The sequence below is a fragment of the Mustela erminea genome, chromosome X (genome assembly GCF_009829155.1).
Source record: "Mustela erminea isolate mMusErm1 chromosome X, mMusErm1.Pri, whole genome shotgun sequence".
Classification (NCBI taxonomy): domain Eukaryota; kingdom Metazoa; phylum Chordata; class Mammalia; order Carnivora; family Mustelidae; genus Mustela; species Mustela erminea.
In genome coordinates, this window is record NC_045635.1 from 60,021,349 (window position 1) to 60,040,014 (window position 18,666).

General features: G+C 52.9%; 1 protein-coding gene across 7 annotated transcripts; it reads right to left on the reverse strand.

The window, feature by feature from the left end:
• Positions 1-853: 853 nt before the first annotated feature.
• Positions 854-6,518, reverse strand: CITED1 (Cbp/p300 interacting transactivator with Glu/Asp rich carboxy-terminal domain 1). 7 transcript variants are annotated; one of them, XM_032331501.1, is made up of 5 exons: positions 5,595-6,045; positions 5,239-5,313; positions 4,395-4,508; positions 2,066-2,190; positions 854-1,485 (listed from the first exon to the last, which is right to left on the reverse strand). In XM_032331501.1, exons 3-5 carry the CDS (start codon positions 4,405-4,407, stop codon positions 934-936), a joined length of 690 nt encoding a protein of 229 aa, XP_032187392.1. In that variant the 5' UTR covers positions 4,408-4,508; positions 5,239-5,313; positions 5,595-6,045; the 3' UTR covers positions 854-933. The 7 variants fall into 7 exon arrangements, with proteins under 7 accessions (XP_032187392.1, XP_032187391.1, XP_032187393.1 ...); XM_032331500.1 differs by having other exon boundaries at positions 4,395-4,515; XM_032331502.1 differs by lacking the exon at positions 5,239-5,313 and having other exon boundaries at positions 4,395-4,515.
• Between the last annotated feature and the right edge of the window lie 12,148 nt (positions 6,519-18,666).

The following is an 18,666-nucleotide window of genomic DNA, read 5'->3' on the forward strand; positions in this document are numbered from 1 at the left end:
AGCTGAAGGCAGAAGCCCCACCCACTGAGCCTTCTAGTCACTCCACTTGGTATGCTTCTGAAGCCACTGCCTAAGAGCAAGGGCTATGTTGCTCAACGTTGAACTTGTCAAGCCCAGCCCTAATCTGTATCTCTAAGAGGAAGAGGCCAGCTTCAAGGAACAGACTATCCCCATACCGGCTGGGCCAGGAAGCCCAGAGTCAGGAGGACACTCACGCCAGCTATGTGTCCCGGGCTTGGAGGGAAGGGTTGAACAACTGTCCGGGGGACTTAAAGAAGGCACCTAGAATCCCAGTGTAATCATGGGAATCTGCTACTTCTGCAATTTTCCAGAGAAATCTGAACTCCCAAGTCATAGGATGCTTCTTAGGTCCCATCTCTGGCCCGTGGGCAACAGGGCAAAGGAGTGGCCTTAATGGTTTGATTAGACAGGGGCCTAGAGAGTGGGTAGGGTGGCTTTTAGAGTTGTAGAGTGGGTACCATGTGGCCAGGGCAACCCTTCAGGCTTGGATGGGCTGGTGGCAAGGAGGCCGTGGAAGGGTCTGAATGAGTCTTTCATCTGAGACTGCCTCCGACCAGTCCCCATATTCAACCTTGACTAGGACAGCATTTCTGGGGTCTTAGGGTGGTGAGGACAGCTACTTGGGCCCCTGGAGAGATTAAGGGCAGTGGCGGTGGCAGGCGGAATTTGGTGAGTCGTCCTCTTTGTGCCTCCCCATTCCTCGCACCCCATCCAGCTCCTTCCCGGCTAGCCACGCATAACCCCACTGTGGGCCTCCGAACAGCTAGAGGTAATGCGAGACCGTGCCGCACACCTTTAGATCTCAAGGAAGAACGCCTTCAGCCGGCCCAACTCTCTGTAAGTAACTTTTATTTTTTATTTACAACAGAATCGGTGGCTTTGTTCCTCCATCTTTAGGGACAGCGAGCATCATCAGCAGCCAGATGGAAAGTCCGCAGTGAAGTCAAACTCATTCTGCCCCAGCCACAGCTCCGGAAGCTCATTGGCTCGGTCCAGTCCCAGTTCCACCACCAGCGACATCAGCACCTCCTCATCCACGGGGTCCGAGTCGATGATAGCAGGGCTCTGGGCACCGGTAGAAGGAGAGAGTGATCCCGCCCCTCCCGCCTGAGCCCCAAAGCCCCAGTTTTGTAGGGGCCCTGCCTCCCCGGGTTGGCCCGGAGTGGCGGCAGCGGCGGCGGCGGCGGCGGCGGCGGCCATCCCATGATACTGGCTATTAAGTTTCTGCAGCTGCATACTGGCCAGCAGATGTGGGGCAGGGTGCAGGTTGAAGGGTGGGGGTTTAGTGGGAGGGGTGGCAGTAGGAGAGCCTATTGGAGATGGCGATCCCGAGGAACTAGTGGGAGCCCCACTGGCCTTGCTTCCGTTTGAGGCTACCCCAGGGTAGTGCAGGATGGCCACTGCTTTGCGGTCTTTTGTGCCCAGGTTAGAGTAGGCCAGCGAGCTCATCTCAGGGTTGGCATCCTACAAGACAGAGAGAGGCACAGCTTGGCACCCCCATTGCCGGTGGCCTGTCACCATTCATTGGGCTCAGGAAAAGCCCCTGCATGCCCTTCCTCTGGGGCTAGTGGTGGGGAGAGAGCAACAAGGGGCCCCTGGCAAGTTAGGCTCCCAGCTCGAGTGTCCTCTTGCTACCACCATCCTGAGCACTGAGCTCAGACCCAAGTGCTCGGTGCTGGGTGCCCATCATCCTAAGTGGGTCCATGGCTTTCATCTCTCTCCCCCTGAACCTTCCTTCATGTCACCGTTCTGAAAAGGGCACCTCATTGGCTCTCTTCTCAGCCTCACAGCAATCTCTTCAAAGGAGCAGCCTTGTGCCGCTTCTGCTTCTCTGTTCCCTTCTCTGCCATCTTTCCACACCTCGGTGGGTTCAAGTTGACCACATTGAGGCAGAAGCTATTCTCATTCTCCCCCGAGAAAGCCCTGCTATCTCCTCTCTGCTAAAGGACACTAGATACTGTGCATAGGAGGGCCTTTCACAGGGGTCAGACCAGGCTGTCTTTCCATGCCTCAGTGTCCCCATCTGCAAGATGGCAGAAGTTACCTCCTTCACAGGTGAGGTGCCACCCTTGACATCGAGTGCAGGCCTTGACATAGTTGGCATTTCAGAGCCTTGGCAGAAGTTGGATAAATTGGTGGGAGATGATGCTGTCAGGTGGAGCTTTTGTGCTGTATGTGAGGAAAAGAAGTTACAAGGACAAAGGCTTTAGTGACCGAGAGAGCACTAGCAAAGCCCAAAGCTGGGCAACTCCACACAGCTACAACGCAAGGATGATAATGGGGTTAGGCCCAAGACCAGAAACCACCTGAACAGAGGCAGGAGATCAAGCTAGAACATTTGCCTGAGGCAGGAAAGGGGCTTGATTTAGCTAGGTGCTGCCCCCATCACCAAGAGGGCATACATGCAACTGTTTCCTAATGCGAGTGACTTCAGAGCCTCAAGTGTGTGCATGAGGTGCACTGTTTCTGATACGGAGGTCAGAGATGTCCCTGAGCAAGTAGCACACTTTCTCAAAGGGCCACTGGCACCCAGGCTGGGGACCTGGGGCTCCACTGAGCTTGGGAGAAAGTGGGAAGGACAGAGGGCAAGGAAGACCTGGAAAGCTGGCTGCTTTAGCCTGGGGAAGGAATGAGTCCCCGAAGCTAAGGTCATGGGGCTCCAGAGCCCTGCTTCTAGCACGGTGTGAGAGAAAGCCAGCCGATCGGGGTGGTCTTGGGGCATGAAGGCAGCCAGAGAGCAGCTTGGAATGTCTCATCTGCCTCCATGCCTCCCAGACAACCTGGGCAGCACCAGACTTTCCCAGGATATCTGCTCTGAGCCTAGCCACACCCGTCTGTGGTGACAGGTGGGAATGATTCTTCCTGGAGGGAAACTGAGGCACAGAGATTCAGTGGCTTTCCCATCAGGTAGCTGTGGTTCTAGGAGCAGGATCTAGCACTCCTATATCCACATGCCTCACCTGACCCCTGGGGCCAAGTCATCATACAGGGAATGATTCAAATGGCTCCTGAAGAAATGATTCCCTAGCTCAAGTGCCAAAGGATAGGGGATGGGGGGGGGTGGTAAAAGGGTGCCCCAAACCAGAAAACTAAACATCTCTGAAAAATCTCAAGTTATTTTCCTGGAAGCTTGTTTTTGTTGTTGTTGTTTAAGCCCTCTATATTCTGGCCTTCATGATGAATTAGAGATGTAAAATTTCATTTTTATAAATACCTCTTAGCCTAGAGATTCTTCAGGGCCTTAAAAAAAAGGATCTCTAATCTGTCCACAAGGTTTGAATTCTCCACACCTCGCTGTTCCCTGTGGTCATTAGAAATCTGTTCAGACACTTCTAGAAAGTGACCGCTCACTACCTCTCTTTCTCATCGCCATTTATATGGGAGGGAGGCAAGAAAAACAGAGAAGGGAAGAAGGGGGTGGGGAGAAAACACGGGAAAATCATTTTCTGGGTTTGCTACTGCTGCTTGATTGGGAAGCCCTGTTTCTTCTCTGAGGCAACCCGAGAATATTTCAAGCCAGTGATCACAAGACAAGGAGTCTAATCCATGTCATCTTCAAGAGCTCAGCACGGTTGGTATCAAGCAATTTCATGTCCAAACAAAAATGTTTGGTGGGGGGGGGGGCTGTCCATCTTTTCCCTTTCCTATCCAGCCTCCCTTTCTTCTGCTACTAGGTACCCGAATGTACAAAAGAAAAAACAACAGCAGGAACAACAATAATTAAAAGAAATGGGGGTGGGAGGGGGGCAAAGTAGGTAAAAAAAAAAGAGAAAAAAAGTATCTCTGTTCTGATATCTGTTCCTGGGGAAGACCAATTTTACCATGTCTCCCCCTTCAGGCTGGAAGCTCCCCTAGGCGGGACCCTGCTTGCATTCTGATCTGTGGCCTCCCATCCCCGCCACTTCTCCACCACCCGTCCTGATCCCCGGCCTGGGTCTGGGCTCAGTGGGCGCTCAGTAAGTGTTACTGAATCCGTCTGAAGAGGCGATAGCATTTCGATCGGGATCCCTGCCCGTGCTTCCCCGAGTTTCGGTCCCCATTCTGCCACCCAACCCATTCGAAGGCAAAACTTGGCAGCGCGGACACGTCCCAGCCCGCTATCTGAGCTGCGAGCTGACCACCGCGCAACCACTGAGAGAGGCGGCTGGACAAACCCAGAGCAACAAGTGCCTCCGCGCCCGCTGGTGCCTCGCGAGCCCGGCCACCAGTTCCCGGTCCCTACGCCCTCCCTTCTCTACAGATCTTCCCAAGGGCCAGCAGCCCCCTCCCTCCCAGATGGGGGTGGAGAGGGGAGGGGAAGAAGAGAAGGGAGAGGCAGGTAGGGGGCCGCGTCTTTGACCTGTTGGGGGACCAAAAGTTAAAATGGCACCAACCGGATGGCTCCATCTCGATTGCTATTTTCTCACTCAGAAGGAGAAATTTAAAAATCCAAACAGTACTGCGGCTTGGCTTGGACGCGCTCTAACCAGACCAGTCAGTTTCGCCACCTGAAAACTAAAGGCCCGTTGTTTGCGGACGGCTCGGCTGCCCTCCTCGCCGCATCCCAGGTGGATCTGCGGGAGTTGGGGGCGGCTGGGAGCATCCCTGCACGGTGGGCGCCAGCACCCAGGCCACCAGGGCCCCGTCTGCTCCCGCAAGTGCTGTTATCAGGAACCGAACGCAGAAACTGAATGGGCAGGCGGGGAGGGGCGCGGGGTCTCGGCCTCGGCTGCGAGTTTGGGGCTCCGCGGTCTTAACGCGCGCGGGGGCGCACTCGGCGCCGGCGGCGCCCACTCCCGCGCCTCACGACACTTACTGAGCGCCCGCTGAGCTACCCGACGCGGCCGCGGGCTGAGTCTACCCCCTAGCCACACCGCCCGGAGTCAGTGCTATAAGCCCGGTACGAGAAGAGTGAGAGAGGCCCGGAGAGGTTCGGTAACTTGCCCAAGGTCACAGCGCTAGAAAGTGGCGGAGCCGGGATTCGCAGCCAGGTCTGTTTGACTCCAAGTCCGGCGCTCCGCGAAGCAGGGACTCAGTGCGCGGCCCGGCCCCGCGGCCCTCATTTATAGGGAGAGGGGTGTGTGCGTGGGTGTGCGTGGGTGTGTGGGCGTGCGTGTGGGGGAGAGTAAAGGTCGGCTGGGTAGAAGAGGCAAGTTGCCCAAATTCGCTAACTTCCATCCCGCAATTGGCTGAACTCGGCCCCCAAAGCCCCTCTCGTCTCCAGTCCCCGAAGGAAACCTGAGCTTTGTGCAGCCCCGGAGCCGGAGCGTCCAGATGCGGTCCGGGCGATTAGCAAAGTCGGTGGAAGCCAAGCTGGAGAAAGCGCGGGCGCGGGGAGAAAAGGTGCTGCGGTCTCCCCGGGAGAAGCGGGCGCCTGGTCCGGCTGGCCGGCAGGCGGGCGCGCTTGCGAGCGAACGGGCTCGCTGGCGGGCGGGCGGCGGCCCCTCTGCCCCCAGCAGAACAGCTTTCAAACAGAAAACAAGTCCCCCAGAGCCCCCCGGCCCGCCCGGCCGCCGCCCGCTCCCCACATCCGCTCGGCTGGAGTCCCTGGCCCCGCCGACCAGCCCAGCGCCCTGCCCGCCGGCCCGGCTTACCTCTGCGAAGCCGCCCGCCCTGGAGAGAGGGAAGCGCGGAGCCCGGTGAGCCGCGGGCGAAGCGGCGGAGCCCCCAGCCCCCTGCACGCACGCCGCCACCACCGCCGCGAGCCGGTCGCGCTCAGTGCCACCCGACCCCGGGGCGCCTGGGTAAAGCCCGCACCGCCGCGCCGCCGCCGCACCGCACCGTGCCGCGCCAAGCAGCCCCGGCCCGCGCCCGTGCCCGCCAGCCCGCCCGCCCGCAGCTTCGGCGCCTGACTCCGGGGCGGTGGCGGTGGCGGCCGCCGCGCTCCCTTCCCGGCGCCGGGGACCCGGTTCTCAATTCCCCATTGCCGCCCGGAGAGCCCTGACGCACACGCACGCAGCAGCAGGCTAGACTCGGCTAGGAATCCCAGGAAGGACAGACCCTTTCCCCCCTTTTTTTCCCCTCTCCCCCCAATTTCCACGTCTTTATAACCGGCTTAGGGCATTATTAGCACATGTCCTGGCTCGTGGGCGAGTTGACGGCAAAATCTGAACTGGATACTCACCGAGGGCCAGAGCGGGTGCTGTGCCTTCCGCAGCCCTCTTCCTCCTCGCCGGGAACGACCCCTCGCGGGCAGGCTGCGGGCGGGCAGCCGGGCGGAGCGAGCCTCCTCTCGGCAGCTCAGCGGTGCCCCTTCTGCAGCTGTGCCGCTGGGAACATTTTATAGCGGCGGCTGGCGTGTGTGGCCCTTTAAAGGCGCTCAAGCTGGTGCAGTCACCGCGGATCGTGTGAAAGCGAAGGGCCGGCTGGGGAACGGAGTCCGAGCGGCCCCGCGGGTCCGGCCGCGCTGGGGACCGTCCGCGGTTCCCGGGGTGGAGCTGGCGGGCTCAGGCCGTGGGCGCTCTGAGCCTGAGCCCCAGGCCGACGCCTGCGCTTCTAAAGCGGCGGGGGGCGCGTGCCCGGGACCTGGTCTCTCCCCACCGCCCTGCATGGACTTGCCCAATAAATTCCACTTAGCAATTTCGCTGAGGCGAGGGAGAGCTGTTAGTGTCTGTTTTCTGACCTAAATCTTGCCGGGTGGCCAGAACAGGCTTCAGGGGGCTGGGGGTGGTGGTGGTGGTGGAGAGCCAGAGAAGCTCAGGGAATGGCCCGGGGGAGGGGGGCGCACACGGGACGGGGCTAGTGCCAGCGGGGCAAGATTGGAGTTTTTTGCAGAGCTTTCTCGGAGCCTGTTTGCCCCCTTTGGACCGCACCATCTTGTTGAAGGGCTGAGGCTGGGAGTCCCTTTCCCCTTCAAAGTCCCCGGATTCCGGGCAGAGCCTGTCCCGCAGAGGCGGCTTCCCTTGAAGGCCCGAGCAGGGGTTGAGTTCGAGGGATTCACTCTTGTGGTCATCCCAGGCAGGAGGCTGGCGGGATGCGACGCGGTAATGTGCTGCTCATCGGGACCCTGGGGCCAGGTGCAGCTCAGGAGGCAGCCCAAAAACCAAGAACCGGCAGCCGGGTTCGAAGAGCTTGCCCCGGAGCCCGAGGGGGAATTCCTTCTGCCTTCCCATGATGTCAGGTTATGTTATTACAATTATATAATCATTCCCATCTAGCAGGAATAACATTTTGCATTTGGAGCATGTATTTCACAGGTTGGGATACTATCTTACAGATGTTTTAAGGGAAAGAGGTCTGCTTCCTCTCCTTCATGTTCGCATTCCTTGTGGCCAGCAAGCTCCCGTCTCACCTCTTACAGGAAGGCCACCAGGATTGTCGCCCTCTACCAAACTCCCTTTTTGACCCCTTTCAGCAACTACTCATTTTACACTGTTTATAAAACAAGCTCTTAAAAAAGAAAAAAGTACCGATGTTAAGAAAAAAGGGGGGAGGGAATGTCATGAAGTCATTTCCACTATGTATGTGTTCTGTCTTCTTAATTGGATTTGAAGACCTAAAGGTCTTTTTCTTTTTTCCTTTTCTTTTTTTTTCTTCCTTCCTTCCTTCCTCTCCTCCCCCACCCCCTTCTCCCTGAGCGCTCTGCATTTGCTCTTTGAACAAAGTTCTGTTTGTTGACGGACTAACCGGCTTACTGACAAAAAGATGAGGAGCAAACGGAGGGAAGGGGACGGATCAAGGCCCTTCCTTAACACCTGGAGTATGCTCAGGGCGTGCTCTGATCTCCAGCTAAACCCCTCCCCCCCCAAAAGCTGCCTTGCGGGGCTCCATTCCTTCTCCTTACCTTACCTGAACACAAACCCCAGTAACAGCCACCGTCCCCCCAAAACCATTTCTCAGTTTGCCCAGAGATCGGGGGTCGTGTGCCCAGTTTGCCTCCGATAAAAGGCGGGATCTGTCGGAACCCTAAAACCCTACAGAGTTTGCCTGTGAAATACACCCTCAAGCCACCTTGGTGTTTGCCTGAGGTGAGCGACCCTTAGGCTTTCGAATTGTGTGCTGCTAATTTGGCCCTTCGACCTACACTCCCCCTCCGCCCCCTCTCGGTGGCGGGTCTGGAAACAACAGCAGCTGCTCCGCTGCAGGCTCCCGATCCTGGAGGTGTCGGATCCGCCCTCCATCTATTGGATGGTTCCCAGGCCAATTGTTAGAAAGAGGCATATGTTCATCTCGGCTTCTGGAGTGTCTCCGGAGCAGTTGCTCAACAGCCAGCCCCCTCCCCCATCCGGACCATTGAAGGGCAGGAAAAAGGAGCGCCCTCCGCCACAATTCTCTGTGCCCACATGCCGGAGAGGGTCTCCCCACTGGTGACTTCCTGTCATCTCCGCTGTCCACCTCCTGGGGAGCGGGAAAGAGAGGTGCTTCAAGCACTCAGTTGTGGAGCACAAAAGCCACCTCTTTCCTTTTGGGGGAGATGGGAGAGGAGGTTAGTTGCTGAGGCAGGGAGAGAGCAAAGGAGACATTTGCATCTATCTGCAAATTTGCCCCGGATCACAGACTTCCTAGTCTGCTGCAGCCCAGCTCAGAGCTCTCCGCTGAACTCTTATCTCCAACTTGGCAACTAGATCGCGATCTCAGGAGGCAAGGAGAGGACAAGGATGGTTACCCAACAAGAACACTCTGTGTTCCAGCATTGGGCCTAGCACGTTCTCATCCATCATCTCATTTAATTCCCACGACCGACGGGCGAGGTAGGGTTTACCAAAGGTGAAAGGGAGTCCCAGAAATATGTCCAAGTTCACACAGCCCAGAGGCTGGGTGTTTGAATCTGGGTCAGGCTGACTGCAGAGTCCTTCCTCCCACCCTTACACCTTGCTGGCCTGGAGGCAAAGGTTGCCTTCTAGACTGGCAGTCAAGAATACATGAAGGGGTCAGGCCACTTGGAATTAAATTCCTACACTGCCATTTACTAGCTGTATGATCTCAGGCCAAGTGGCTTCATTTTTTGGGCCTCAGTTTTCCTGTCTGTTAAATGGGGATAATAATGATAGCAACTCTACGGCTTTGTTGCAAGGATCCAGGGAAAAGCTTAGCCTAGCTGGTGCCTGCTGTGTAGTAAGCTGTCAACAAATGTTGTTATAGTGCCTTTTCATTTTTTTCCTTTTGCCTCCTAGCCCTGTCTCAGCTCATACTCTTCAGTTTCAATAAGACTGACTGATTAACTTAAAAAGCCAGGCTGAGGGGCGCCTGGGTGGCTCAGTGGGTTAAAGCCTCTGCCTTCGGCTCGGGTCATGATCTCAGGGTCCTGGGATCGACCCCGCATCGGGCTTTCTGCTCAGCGGGGAGCCTGCTTCCCTTCCTCTCTCTCTCTCTCTGCCTGCCTGTCTGCCTACTTGTGATCTCTGTCAAATAAATAAAATCTTAAAAAAAAAAAGCCAGGCTGAGAGGGGATGAAGGGGATCTATAAACTCAGGAAGGGTTGGGAGATGAAAATGCAGATTTGTTCTCAAAATTCCATCCCATGGAACAAAGGGCTGTCTGAGCTATATGACAGGAATAAATTAAAGACCAATAAAAGAAGACGACTTTTTACAGGACAGCTGGTAAAAACACATAGCGTGGTCTCCAGAAACAGATACTCACTATGCGTGTAGAAAATTTAAAAAGCACATCTTTGTTCAAGAATGTTGGGGCACCTGGGTGGCTCAGTGGGTTAGAGCCTCTGCCTTCTGCTCAGGTCATAGAGAAGATATGGTATAGATAGATATACAGTGGGATATTACTTAGTCATAAACGAGAATGAAACCTTGCCACTGGAGACAACACGGAAGGATGTAGAGGATATGATGCTAAATGAACTAAGTCAGACAGAAACAAATACTACATGATTTCACTTTATGTGGAACCTAAAAAACCAAACCAAATGAACAAATAAAAAACCCAGAAACAGACGCACAAACACAGAGAACAAACTGGCCAGAGGGGAGAGGATAGGGGGATGGATGAACCAGGTGAAGGGGATTAAGACATGATCTCGGTGACCTGCCAGGTGTCCTGCCTTGGAGTCTGCAAGATCGGGCTCTCTGCTCAGTGGGGAGCCTGCTCCCCTCCCCACTCTCTCTGCCTGCTTCTCTGCTTGCTTGTGATCTGTCAAATAAATAAATAAAATCTTAAAAAAAAAGAATGTTTGGAGCACAATTATTTATAATAGTGAAAAATAAAAAGCAATCTAAATGTCCATGGTAAGGACGTACTTTAGTACCTTGACACACACAAACAATCCTGATTTCTAAAACTCTTTTATTCATGGGAAAATGTTCATAACAAAAAAAAATACTGGGTACAAAGTTGCATAAATATGATGCCAAGTTGCAACGAGCACAAAGAATAGAAAATTGAATACTATGTTTCCAACCATGTATGAATATGGGTAATGAAGCAATGGTCAGGAAAACACCAAACCAACAAGAGGGTCAGTAGGGTGGTAGGATTATGAGTGATTTTTTTCCCTCTTTTTTCCATGTTATGCAACATGATGATATTTTTCTTATAATTAAATATAAATTTATAGTTAATGAACTGCATACATAGTACGCTCCCACTTTTGTTAAAATTACATGTGCATAAAAGAATTGGAAGTAAATACACCAAAATGTTAACAGTGATTATAATTGAGTAATGGAATTATGGGTGATATTTTTTCTTTTTCCTTTTTAAAAATTTTCTGCAATATGATTATGTTATTTTCTTGCAATTAAAACAGATTCCTAATTTGAAAAGTGCATGATCAGTACGATCCCACTTGTGTTAAAAGTATGTATATTAGTTGAAAAAAATGGGGAGAAAATACATTAAAGTATTAACAGGTTTTATATTGGAGGTAAAAGATTATGGATAATTTCCATCTTTTCTTCACTTTTCTGTAATATGATTTTATACATTTATAGTTTAAATGAAGTGACACCTACAAATGGTACACACAGTAGGGTCCCACGTTTACTCAAAATGTGTATCTATAATGTATATATACATGTATATACATATATATGCATAGAATAATTAATGGACTACTCGACATGTTACCTGTGGGTGGTGTGGTTATGGGTGATTTTTATTTTCTCCTTTGTATATATATTATTTCTTCTTCATTTTCCAAGTTTTCTACAGTTATCATGTATTTTGTAATTGAGGAAAAAGTAAAAAGCAGTTCAATACTGAATTCTTTATGGAAACAAAAGGCATTTCTGGGATTTATTCTGGAATATTCCAGTGGGGATGGGGGTGAGGTTGGTGGGGATAAAAATAAAATAAGATAATAATTGTTGAAGATGGTACATGGGGCTTCATTGCAATGCTTCCTTGTACATATTTACAGATGTTTACTTGTCGGTGTTTCCATTTTATAGAAAAACTGAGATTCCAAGAGATGAAATCACTTGCCCTCAGTCGAAGAACTGGGAAGTGAGTGGGCTTGACCTGGTGCCCCTAATTCCAAGCCCAGGGCTCATCACCACATCCCAGTAGCTTCTTCTTTTTAATAATTAAAAATAATTAACATTTTGTCTGGTTCTAAATGTCATAATTGTTCCCTGCACGGAATTTGGAAATAACAGAAAAGCACCAGGAGGAAAACATAATAACCTAACCACATCATAGTTAACCCTTTGGTGTCTGGCCATGCAGAATTTATCTGTGTGGCCTCTTATTCCAGAGGTGACGAATGGGGCAAGCATGTTCTCTGTAAGAGTGGTGAGTCACTCCTAATTGGCTAGTGAGTGAAGCTGGGGCCCTTCCAGTTGGGGGGGGGGGTTGGCTCAGGAGATCCTAGCTACTCCCCTCCCATTCTTCTCTCATGCCCTCTTCAGATACTGTCATCTGGACCAGAGTTTCTTCCTACATCTTTCCTCCCCTGTCCCCCTACAATCTCAAGGAGTAGAAGTCCCTCTGGGGAAATCTGGGTGGCCCTTCTCCCCTTATTCCATCCGGAGACCCTGTCCAGAAGCTCCCATGGGACCCTGAGAGTCTGCATCCACACCTTGTGCCACTGTGCCTCCATTTCCCCATCTGGAAGATGCTAGTGAGAATAGCAGACTGGTCGGCCTCTGCCAGGGAGTGATGAGCTAACGTCTGTAGTGCTTTCCAGCCCCTTAGAGCAAGGTGCCGGGAGCCTCCCCAGCTCCGCACAGCGCTTGCCTGCCTCTGCCAGCCTGAGTAAGTGCCTGGGCCTGGCCGCCCCTGGGAGGGAGTGGCCACATTCCTCCGCCCCAGGCCAGCAGGCTTGGAGAGGCACTGGCTTCTGCTCCTGTGTTACCAAAAAAAAAGGAGGAGGACTGAAAAGAAGAGGAGATGAAGAAGAAGAGGGGGGACAAGATTAGTAATGGGAGAAAGGGCCTTGGGAAATGAACACTGAGAAGAGCAGAGATAACAGGCATCCTTGGGCACTCCAATCAGCCTTGTAGACCATAGCCTTGGTTTCCTGTGTACACAAGGGGGTGGGGGAGGCTTTGGAAAAGGCCAAGAATTGGGTCCAGTTGAACTGATTCCCTACTTGATTTCCTGTTATTTATACATAATGGAAAAACCGCAAATATACAAACAAGTCCGGCCACCCAGCTGCGTACATCCTTGGGGACTTGTCTTCACGGCTCTGTACCCACTCCAGCCCCTGGGGGGATCTCATTCTAGGATGTAGACCTTCGAGGATTTGACTTCACAAGAATCCGAGGAAACCGACACTATGATCCCCACTTTAGAAAGAACAACATTGAGGCACAGAGAGATGAAATTACAAGGCCAAGATCACCAAGCTGGGATTCACAGCCAGCTCTGACTCACTCTTAAGGCCAAACTCTCCCAGCTAGGCTACCTGCTCAACTGTCACTCTGTTTTTCTGCTTTCCTCTCTTCTAGAAGGGCTCCTCTCTCTCTCCCAAGGCAGTAAATGAGCACTGTGTGTAGCCAGAAGGCATGCATGGCTCAGACTGAGGGAGAGACCCGGAACAAGTCGCCCATGTAAGCGCTGTCGCAGGAATTTCCATTGTGAAGGGCAGGGTGGTATGGGACTGCGGCCTGGGAATGGCCAGGACAACTGCAAGAAGCAGTACCCAGGGAAGAGCACCGGGTTCAAAGGTGGGGAGGGAGAAAAGCGCTGGTATAGGGGAGGAGGAGAAGCAGCCAGGTCGGCCAGGCCCTGGGCTATTCGGGTGTCAGCAGTGAAGCTAGAGGCCTTGGGAAGGTGTGAGGGTTTGTGGGGGAAAAGAAACTCTGCTTTAGCATGTTTAGTTTAAGCTTGTTGGCAGAACATCCAAGTGGAAATAGTTTGCGCACAGCCAGGAATATAGGACTGGAAAGAAAGTGTGAGGTTGTGTCAGAAAGAGCAATCGGCAGAATGACTTTCAGCCAAACTGTGGAGAACTTTCCTTTGCCTCCCTCCACTGGCACAGAGAGGGGCTTTCTCTCCTAGAGGGCCTGGGACACTGGTTTTTCACCACAGTTCTCCCTTCCTCTCCCCCCCGCCGCAGCCCCTCCAGCCCAGCATCATCATGGACACACGCTTCAGATCCCTAAAGGGCAGTGGGAGAGGATCTCAGTCCATAAATTCCCCCACACCAGGGAGTGACAGGGGTCTCATTTCACTTTGCTGAATACATTTTGGCCAGGCCTGAAGCATGCCAGGCCCTCCTTAGTTTCACTTCAGCTTCTAGAACACAAGCCTTTGGGGGCTTGTTTGCTCTCCCTTTTCAGCCACCCGCCACTCGGCCTAGTGGTGTCTCCTCAGCTTACTTCATCCTTAAAAAGGTGAAGCCATTTTGGTCTGGCCCTGTTCCCTGCACCATCAGGCTGAAACTGCTCCCCTTACCTGAGCACTGAGGTGATGTAGCGGCCACTTGGTCCCCAATCTCATCTCCAGACCAGGAACACTTCTCTGTGTTCACCTCTCTGGAGCGCCCGGGCCTTGCCCTCCCAACCTCCCAATCCCATCGCATCAGACACCTAGTTGTCCATCCATGGACCCCGGTTTCCCTCCAGTCAGAGCCCCTGCTTGGGTGGGAAAGTCTCCCAGCTTGAATGGCTAGCCCTGTGGCCTCTGTTGGCCCTTAACCCAAGGTCTGGGGTTAGCTCAGACAAACATTGCTGTGGACTCATTGACGTGGTTAGGATTCATTTCGTGTGTATAACCCGGGAACCTGGAAATAGTTCCTTGGGTCCCTGAGCCACGAACACTTGTCCCCCTGGGGATCATTGGTCAGAGCTGGAGACAGATGGAGGATCAGAGTACCTCAGGTACTGCAGATTCTGCCACTGGCCGTGAGGAGAGGCTCGCAAGCCCAGGGACCCAAGATGTGTCCCCTGCCTCGATGCAGTGGAGACGTCGACCCTCAGCTGGCACAGACGGTCTCCTCATGCTAATCACAGAGAGGCATCTCCTCTGGGAGGCCTCATTAGAAACAGGGGCTGCTTTCCCTGGGATTGACATGGCCCTCACCCCAGGGCACATGGCTTTCCCAGAGGCACACAAGCGAACTGAATTTCAGGTGTCCCCGTTTGGGGGCACGACTCGCACAAACACACTTGGAGGCCCAACAGGGAGACGAGTCCACATCACCACAGGATCTGACTTCCCTGTGGCAGCCCAATGCTCCAAAGAATGCCACCTCTGAGGAGGCTTAGCTTTTGCGCCCCGCCCCCACCAAGCTCTGATGAAAAACATCGAGGGTAACGCTTCCTGAACGCTTAGTAGGTGATGACCCTCACTGTCCTTAGTGTCCCACCCTTCTCGCATCTAATCCCCACTACACCCAGACATGGGAGGTGAGTCCTAGTCTTACCTCACTCCTATTTTGCCCTTAGGGAAATTGAGGCACAGAGATATTGGGCAGCTTGCTAACAGGCCACGTCTTGTATGTTCTGGGCTGAGGATTCAAACCAGGCCCAGTGGCGCCAGACAGCCTGCTGTTGACCACTGGGCCTCACAGCCTCCTAAGAACAATGCCCTCTGGGAGTTGCCCCTTATTGTTCAGAAAAGCCTCTCCTGCCCCCTGAGCAAGGATGATTCTCTCGTTTCCCCTTACCTGTTTATCTCTCCCTTTCCTGCTCCCTCGCCAACCCCCACCCCCAAGTGTCTTGCCTTCCCTCACAACTGAATATCAGAGCTGGTGGGGACCCCCGCATCTGGACCTCTCACAGTTATGGAGGTGGGAGCTGGCGCTGTGTCGTTACCTGGATAAAGTGGGGGGCAGGGAGAGACAGACAGTCTGAGAAGCACAGAATGTATTCAATGGAGGGAGAAAGAAAAAAATGAATGAGAGAGAGAGCGAGAGAGAGAAAGAGCATGAGAGTGAGCATCCGGGAAGAAAAAAAGGCAAGGAAAAGAAATCAAATGAGAAAGAAAAAGGCCCAAAGTGAGGTGAAGGCGTAAGTGACCAGCCATCTGGAAGCAGCACCAAGCTTGGCGGGGATGTGTGTTTGTGAAGCAGGGGAGCTAGACCGACAGGTGCGAGAGCCCAGCTGCTGCCAGCCAAGAACCTTCTGGGCCCAGCGCCCAACCAGAAAGAAGGCATGGCCCCTGCAAGAGACTTCTCCAGGGGGGCTTTTGGCTAAGGGAATAGAAGAGAGCTGCCCTATCCTATGAGCCAGGCAGACCCTCAGTGGGCCCAGTGGGGCTTGCCCCTGAAGAGCTCCTGAGAAGCCAGCAAGCAGCAGATTCCCACAGCCTCTGCTTTCATGTTTTGTGCATTTTCTTCAAACTTCTCCCAGGTGTTACCTTTGGAGTCTCAAAAGTGGATGATTCCCTGCCATATTTGAATCTTAGGCTGCCTGGCCCCATCCTTGCCTGAGGGGGTGAGTAAATGCTGACTCAAGCTGCCGTGGGCCCGAACACACAGTAGGGCTAGGTAGGGAAGCGGAAATGGCAGCTGAGACCCCGCTGGCCATCCTCCCATCCAATTTAAGGTAGGGCCTACTCTGATGTAGAGAACGTGGGGCTCTGCCCTCAGATCAACCTCAGTTCGAGCCCCGGGGCTGCCCCTTCCTGGCTGTGTGACCTTGGCCAAGTGACTTGAGCTCATCAGCCTCAGTTTCCTCAGATGTGAAGTGGGGAAAACAAGAATACCTACCTCATGAGGCTGTGCCAGGGCTGAATGAGATAATGTCTGTGGCTATAAACTCTGAAGGGCTGTACACATGTGAGTAATTACTCTTCCTTGACCTATGTTCCCTGCTGCTTGGGGGATAGAGTCAGCCTTCCAATCTGAGTTCAGTTCCAAGCCTGACTTCACCTCCTTGAGGGCCATAAACGTGAGCTGAGGCCTTGCTGACCAGAACAGCCCCCTGCTCTGGTCAGCCAGGCCCCAGATGGAATGAAGGTGCTCCTTTGGTCCTCAAAGAGTCCCCAGGATGGTAGTGGAGATAGAAAAACAAACACTAATAAGATGAAGTGGGAGGTTGGAGGAGGTCACATCTGAGCTGAGAGCTGGCATTCACCAGGTGTTGGGGACAGTACGTGCAGAGGAACGATGGGTACCAGGAGAACGGCACAGTTGGGTTTGGGGAGGTACTGGGAGCCACATTTGGAGGGCACGGTAAGAAATTCAGCCCTGATATTGTGCTCACTGGCAGTGACCTGGGAAGACATACGTGGTACAGTGTGTTACTCATTCAAGGCTCATTTCCTCGACCTTCTCCATCCGCCCTCCACCCCCACCTGCATGCAGTCAGGCTGAGTCCTAAGCTTCCAGGAGAGAGAGCAGCCCTCTCCCCTGATCTCAGCCAAATAAGGTACTCAATCGATTCCCTGTCCTCTGCTCCCCGCACCCCAGCTTCCCAAGTTCGGTTATGATAGCTCTGTTCACCGGTTACTCAGGCCAACAACCTTGCCTTCATCTTTTCTTTCAATCTCACCTCATGTCCTACCGAGCAGCAAAATCTTTGAGCTCTCTCAAATACATGCAGGATCCAAAACACTCCTTACAGATTTCACAGCCACCGCTCTGGGTCAAGTGGCTGTCATCTCTTCCCTAGGTCAATGCCACCGCCTCCTGACTGGTCTCTTGGATCCCCACTCCTCTACAGACTCTTTCCCACACAGCAGCCCGAGGGACACAGTCCTTCGGGGCTTAGTGAGCCTCCAATGGCTCTTCATCCATCCCACACATAGGGGCAAAAGTCAAAGTCCCTTCAGCGGCCTATGTGACTTGGTCCCTCTTCTCCACATTGTTTTCTTCCCCCTCCCTTTCATTCCCTCAGCTTTATTTTATTTTATTTTTTTAAAGATTTTATTTATTTTTTTAAGAGAGTGAAAGAGAGAGACACACACACACAGAGAAAGCAGACAGGCAGAGGGAGAGGGAGAAGCAGGCTCCCTGCTGAGCAGGGAGCCCAATGCAGGGGTGGGGGGCTCCATCCTAGGATCATGACCTGAGCCAAAGGCAGATGCTTAACCGACTGCGCCACACTACCGCCAGTCATTACCTCAGCTTTAGGCACACTGGCCTCCCTGTCTCTAGGATTCAACTAGGTGGTTCCTATCTCTGCATTTGCTCTTCCCTCTGCCTAGAACACTCTTTCCTGGATAGCCGTAGGACTTGGCAGCTCCCTCTATTTAGGTCTTTTCTCAGTGTCACCTCCTCAAACAGGCCTTCCCTGGGCACCCTGTCTGAAATAGCAATCCCAGGGGACCCTGGGGGGCCTCAGTTGGTGAAGTGTCTGCCCTCAGCTCAGGTCATGATCCTGGGGTTCTAGGATCGAGTCCCGACTCCGCCTTCCTTCTCAGTGCGGAGTCTGCTTCTCCATCTCCGCTCCTCCTTCCACTTGTGTGCTCTCATTCTGTGTGTGTGTCTCTCTCTCAAATAGAATAAAATAAATAAAATAACGACCCCATTGTATCCACAGCAACCTCTCTTGATTTTCCTCCATAGCACTGATCACTGCTTGTTGTGTTATATTTATTACTCGTCTCCCTGCCCAGAATGCCCAGTCCATGAGGATAGGGATTTCTGTGGTTTGTTCACTTTTGTATCCCTGGTGACCAGTGCATTGCCTGGCACATAGCAGGCCATCAATAAATACACGCCGGGGGAAGGATAGGCTGAACCCAACAGCCAAGCTTCTGGACCTGGGAGAGAGATGTTGCAGGAGAGACAGGCGAGAGATGGCGCAGAGATGTGCCAAATGGGCTCAGGAGTGGACCGCAAAACAGTTTTTGCGGAATATTCCTCGAAGGAAAAAATATACGAGCAAAAGCCAGATGGAGGGCGGTAGAGGAAAGCTCAGTAACTCTTGAAAGGAGGGGTAAGGTGGGAAGGCTGAAGATTTTTCCCTCGCTCCAGCCTTCTAGGATCATATCATGGAGCTGACTGGAACCTTCAGAGAGGCAGTCCAGCCTGGCAATAAAGCCAGGAGGGGGCAGCGAGTGGGGCCACCAGCTTGGCAAATGAGCAAGCCAGAGAGACCTGGTGTAGGCCTTGAGAAGTGACATCTGTCCCCACAGGATACAGCTCTAATTTGGGTAGTTTCTCTTCTGCTTGGGTTCATTTACACACACGTAAATATCATTCCCAGGCCCTAGATCAACCCTCATTCTCGCTGATTCTGCTTTATCGCCATTTCCAACTCATATAAACCCATCCCTTCCATGATGCTGCCAGCGTGATTCCCAACAGCACATTTCTTTTCTTTTTTGAAAGATTTTCTTTTTTAGGCAATCTCTACACTCAACGTGGGGCTTGAA

Coding starts and splice junctions, on each gene's coding strand:
- CITED1 (XM_032331502.1), bottom strand. Junction 1,486..2,065: donor GCACCTCACCTGTGAAGGAG/GTAACTTCTGCC, acceptor TCTGTCTTGTAG/GATGCCAACCCTGAGATGAG.